Source organism: Corella eumyota, chromosome 6, assembly GCF_963082875.1.
Source record: "Corella eumyota chromosome 6, kaCorEumy4.1, whole genome shotgun sequence".
Classification (NCBI taxonomy): Eukaryota; Metazoa; Chordata; class Ascidiacea; order Phlebobranchia; family Corellidae; genus Corella; species Corella eumyota.
The window spans coordinates 12,868,563-12,874,600 of NC_137495.1; the positions used below are offsets into that span (position 1 = coordinate 12,868,563).

General features: G+C 33.6%; 1 protein-coding gene across 1 annotated transcript; it reads left to right on the forward strand.

Moving 5' to 3' along the window:
• The first annotated feature begins 32 nt into the window (after positions 1–32).
• LOC145754679 (thioredoxin-like protein 4A) lies at positions 33–3,816 on the forward strand. The gene is made up of 3 exons (XM_082570780.1): positions 33–161; positions 2,961–3,088; positions 3,663–3,816. The coding sequence occupies exons 1-3, from the start codon at positions 33–35 to the stop codon at positions 3,814–3,816; spliced, it is 411 nt and encodes a 136-aa protein (XP_082426906.1).
• Positions 3,817–6,038: the final 2,222 nt, after the last annotated feature.

Here is a 6,038-nt window from a genome sequence, read left to right on the forward strand (position 1 = left end):
TTGGTAGTGGTTGGTGTAGTTGAAAGGTAACCATGTCGTACATGCTTCCCCATCTTACAAACGGCTGGCAAGTCGATCAATCGATCTTAAACGAGCAAGAAAAAGTTGTTGTGATTCGGTTCGGTCACGATTGGGACCCGGCCTGCATGAAAATCGACGAGGTATTTAATGATTTTAAATATAAATAAGTTCAATAAGGTTTAAGTTGGTACCGGCGTCGAATTTTAATATTTTCACGTATCAAGAAACGATATTTTAAACAAAATTTTAGATAAACTAGGCATAAGTTTAATATTTTTGCTGAAAAAGTGGATTTGTGTTATTTTCTTAGACTTTTTAGAAATATATTTTCAACGTTTAAAGAAAGTTTAATTAAAATTAATTTATTAAAGAAAATTAAGTTTCTATAGAATAATATGCTGTGTAGTGTTAAGGTGCCATAATTTTAAATTAAAAAAAGAAAATGTTTTATTGATAAAATTATTTTTTTTTGATCATTCTGCGAAATATTTAATTTGGTTGTTTATACAACACAAATATTTTGCTTTAGAATTCTGTATGTGACATTTTAATAAATTAACAATTTTTAATGTTTAGACCTTGTATAGTATAGCTGACAAAGTAAAGGTTCAATTCATACTCACGCTGTAGAGCTCTTGAGTAAGGAGCTATAAATGGTTTAAACTTCTGCTGAACCAACGAAATTTAATCAAATCACATAAACTTTAATAATTTAACTTTATGCAAAGTATTTATATTCGGTATTTTCTTTTAAAATTTGTAATTATCTTTTTTTTTGTATAAAGAGTAAAAAATGTTTTGTTTATTTTTTTAGATGCCAACATGAAAGTTTAATGGATTAAGTGTGACGTCATAGATTGTAGTAGTCTCATGTCAGTCGTACAAGGATGTCATGTGGTTTTGCATATGGCCAGTGTCATCGATTACAAGGAATTAGTTCCTTGCCAAAAATTATGGAAAATAAATGTTGGAGGTAGGTATTGTGATGTCATAAATTACGTCGTTGTTATATTAGAATTTGTCAACATAGTTTATTTATTCTAGAACTTAAATGGTGCAGATTACTACAGCCTATTCTTTAATATATTATGACGTCATATAGGAACAATGAACGTGCTGGGGGCTTGTTGTGCAAACAATGTCGGTTATTGTCTCTATACGAGCTCAATCGAGGCTTTCGGACCAAATTGAACCATGGAACCACTAGTGGGTGCTAGTGAAGACACTATTTACTGTTACTCTTCTGTGACGTCATACAGAAGTACAAAAAAAACGCGAAGGAGCTTGTGCTGGAATGGAACGAAAAAAAAGATGAAAAATGGAAACATTTTAGGTAAAGTCACATTATTTTTATTTATTTTTTAAGTCTTTATCCTCGATGCGGGAAAGTCGAACAAGTGTCCCAAACATAGAGTAACAATAGTTAGTTCAACCCAGTCTCAAGTTGCCTGTGGTAGTTTGAGATATTATAAATAATAATTGTCCGATAATTATGCTGCTGATTAAGTGCTGGCTCAGCAGAAATTTATATTGTTTATAACACCTTACTCAAGGGCGCTACAACATGAGAGTAAGGGGGATTGAATCCACAACCTTATGGTGGTGTACCAAGTGTTCTTACTACTACACCACGCTGTCGGTCTACTCGGCATATAATTGTCTGCTTTTGTTCTTTTTATTATTGACATCATAATATTTTGTAGAAACTGGTCACATGTGCACTTAGAGGTTCTCGTATTTATGGCGAAGATGACAACTTTACCAAATCGATTCTTTTGCGCCATCTTGCGACTAAAGTAATCAAGTCTCTTATTCCACCAGAGGCGCTACAAACTCGAATGTACGTTGAAAACGTGACTTGGTGTCACATGATCGCAGCCACGAAAATGCAGGTAAACAAAACTTAGTTGTTCACTGCTTTAATATTGGGTTGGTGTGCAAAAGATCTCTGGTTCGAGCACCACCACAGCCATATATAGCTCCGGTTGTAACTAATATGTCTCAGCATGTTCTTACTGAAAGATTAGGTTTTAAGTTTAGTGAAAAATATTGGTTTATGTTTAATTTAAGTTTATTAATTTCTAATAAATTAACTTGTACTCTGACTATAACTTATATTGTACAGGAGTCCCCTTCTTTGGTTGGGGGAAACACCTACTTTATGTGTGATGAAACCACAGAATAATCTTACCTGAGATTAAACTTGAAATTCTACGAGCATTTGGGTTTCACCATCCACAAGAGGGAGCCATTGTTGCAGTTTTGGTTGTTTATCCTCATTTCAACATTGGTTGTTTGGTGTTGTCAGGTGCTGGGTTGGTTTGGGGTCAAAAAAGAGGTAAATATTTAGTTTATTGAGTAGTTTTTAGCTGGGTTACTATCATAAAGGTTTTACTTAAAACATATTCGCAAAAACACCATTTTACCAAAAACATCGACCTAAATTTTGGTTAAATGTCGTGGTCTAAAACTTATCCCTTTGAAATAAACCCCATACCTATTTGGATAATACTTTGGTCACGAGGGTCAGTATGTTAAGTTATTGCAAGGGTTAAACATTTATTTCATGTATAATACTTTTAATGACAACTATTTTGTGATTTTCAGCCCAATATTACACCAAACATGGCCAAGTTGTTCTGCACAAGATTCACCGTCTCCAATCAAAAGTTTGTGGAACATTTTGACATTTTAACCAAAGTATAGTTGGCCTGAATCGTTGAATATAATGAAGGAATATGTGAACAAGATTGTAAATGAAGTAGAAAATAGTAACTTGAAAAAAATAGATTAAAAAAAACAAAATGTTTTATTGATAAAATTAAGTTTTTTTTGATCATTCTGAGAAATATTTAATTTGGACATTTATACAACACAAATATTTTGCTTTAGAATTCTGTATGTGCCATTTTAATAAATTAACAATTTTTAATGTTTAGACCTTGTATAGTATAGCTGACAAAGTGAAGAACTTTGCTGTTGTTTACTTGGTTGACATTACTGAGGTGCCAGACTTCAACAAAATGTACGAATTATACGACCCCTGCACAACTATGTTCTTCTACAGGTTGTTGTTAACATTAAGATTGTAATTTTGTCGGCACAATAATTAAGCATTAGAAAGACTAACCTGTAGTTTGCGGTTTGATTCTTATTGGTTCAGTGAGCTAGCAATAAGGTATAGTGGTCAGAACACTTGGCTACACTACATAAGGTTCTGGGTTCAATCCCAACTGCTCGTATGTTGTTGCGCCCTTGAGTAAGGCGCTATAAACGGTATAAACTCCTGCTGAGCCAGCACTTAATTAGCAGCATAATTATCGGGCAATTATAATCTATAATATCTCAAACTGCCACAGGCAACTTGAGACTGGGTTGGAGTAACTGATGTTACTCTATGTTAAGGTCGTGCTTTAGACTTTCCCACATCGAGGATAAAGATATATACAAAAAAAAAATATCCTGAACTACCAAAGGCAACTAAAGACTGGGTCAGGGTAACTGATGTTGCTCATAGTTTAGGTCATGAAGTCAATCTTCCCATATCAAGAACAAATAAATACATAAAAGTTTAACAAATCAAATATTAAAATTAGGTTTAAAATATTTACAAATTATTAACTGAATAAAATTGATTTCAGGAACAAGCACATAATGATCGATCGTGGGACGGGAAACAACAACAAGATTAACTGGCCGATGGAGGATAAACAAGAAATGATTGACATTCTAGAGACAATATTTAGGGGAGCAAGAAAGGGGACGGGGTTGGTGGTTTCCCCAAAGGATTACTAAACAAAATATCAATATTAACGAGTAGGAATATTCTAAAATTTATTGGTTTGTTGTCAGTTTAAAAAAATGAAGTTTATTTAAAACACAAAATTTTAATAATTTAATTTTATGCGTGGTATTAAGTATTTATATTCAATATTTTTTATAAAATTTTAATTTTTTTTTAATTTCTATTTGATTTATTTTTTTAGATGCCAACATGAAAGTTTAATGGATTAAGTGTGACATCATAGATTGTAGTAGTCTCATGTCAGTCGTACAAGGATGTTATGTGGTTTTGCATAAGGCCAGTGTCATCGATTACAAGGAATTAGTTCCTTGCCAAAAATTATGGAAAATAAATGTTGGAGGTAGGCATTGTGATGTCATAAATTACGTCGTTGTTATATTAGAATTCGACAACATAGTTCATTTATTCTAGAACTTAAATGGTGCAGATTACTACAGCCTATTCTTTAATATATTATGACATCATATAGGAACAATGAACGTGCTGGAGGCTTGTTGTGCAAACAATGTCGGTTATTGTCTCTACACGAGCTCAATCGAGGCTTTCGGACCAAATTGAACCATGGAACCACTAGTGGGTGCTAGTGAAGACACTATTTACTGTTACTCTTCTGTGACGTCATACAGAAGTACAAAGAAACCGCGAAGGAGCTTGTGCTGGAGTGGAACGAAAAAAAAGATGAAAAATTGAAACATTTTAGGTAAAGTCACATTATTTTTATTTATTTTTTATGTCTTTATCCTCGATGCGGGAAAGTCGAACAAGTGTCCCAAACATAGAGTAACAATAGTTAGTTCAACCCAGTCTCAAGTTGCCTGTGGTAGTTTGAGATATTATAAATAATAATTGTCCGATAATTATGCTGCTGATTAAGTGCTGGCTCAACAGAAATTTATATTGTTTATAACACCTTACTCAAGGGCGCTACAGCATGAGAGTAAGGGGGATTGAATCCACGACCTTATGGTGGTGTACCAATTGTTCTTACTACTACACCACGCTGTCGGTCTACTCGGCATATAATTGTCTGCTTTTGTTCTTTTTATTATTGACAGCATAATATTTTGTAGAAACTGGTCACATGTGCACTTAGAGGTTCTCGTATTTATGGCGAAGATGACAACTTTACCAAATCGATTCTTTTGCGCCATCTTGCGACTAAAGTAATCAAGTCTCTTATTCCACCAGAGGCGCTACAAACTCGAATGTACGTTGAAAACGTGACTTGGTGTCACATGATCGCGGCCACGAAAATGCAGGTAAACAAAACTTAGTTGTTCACTGCTTTAATATTGGGTTGGTGTGCAAAAGGTTTCTAGTTCGAGCACCACCACAGCCGTATATAGCTCAGATTGTAACTAATATGTCTCAGCATGATCTTACTGAAATATTAGGTTTAAAGTTTAGGGAAAAATATTGGTTTATGTTCAATTTAAGTTTATTAATTTCAAAGAGGTTAACTTGTACTCTGACTATAACTTATATTGTACAGGAGTCACCTTCTTTGGTTGGGGGAAACACCTACTTTCTGTGTGACGAAACCCCAGAATTATCTTACCTGAGATTTAACTTGAAATTTTAGAAGCATTTGGGTTTCACCATCCACAAGAGGGAGCCAGTGTTGCTGTTTTGGTTGTTTATCCTTATTTCAACGTTGGTTGTTTGGTGTTGTCAGGTGCTGGGTTGGTTTGGGATCAAAAAAGAGGTAAATATTTAGTTTATTGAGTAGTTTTTACCTGGGTTACTATCATAAAGGTTTTACTTAAAAACATATGCGCAAAAACACCATTTTACCAAAAACATCGACCTAAATTTTGGTTAAATGTCGTGGTCTAAAACTTATCCCTTTGAAATAAGCCTCATACCTATTTGGATAATACTTTGGTGACGAGGGTCAGTATGTTAAGTTATTGCAAGTGTTAAACATTTATTTCATGTATAATACTTTTAATGACAACTATTTCGTGATTTTTAGCCCAATATTACACCAAACATGGCCAAGTTGTCCTGCACAAGATTCACTGTCTCCAATCAAAAGTTTGTGGAACATTTTGGCTACAAACCAAAGTATAGTTGGCCTGAATCGTTGAATATAATGAAGGAATATGTGAACAAGATTGTAAATGAAATAGAAAATAATAACTTGAAAAAAATAGATTAATTTATATATATGTGATTCAATTTTGTTGGAATGTTTGTATTAGAATTTTGT

Excerpts from the sequence above, each read along its gene's own strand:
- LOC145754679 (XM_082570780.1), top strand. The coding sequence starts at position 33 with ATGTCGTACATGCTTCCCCATCTTACAAACGGCTGGCAAGTCGATCAA. Across the intron at positions 162-2,960 it reads CCTGCATGAAAATCGACGAG|ACCTTGTATAGTATAGCTGA; the intron begins GTATTTAATGAT and ends TTTAATGTTTAG. Across the intron at positions 3,089-3,662 it reads ACAACTATGTTCTTCTACAG|GAACAAGCACATAATGATCG; the intron begins GTTGTTGTTAAC and ends AATTGATTTCAG.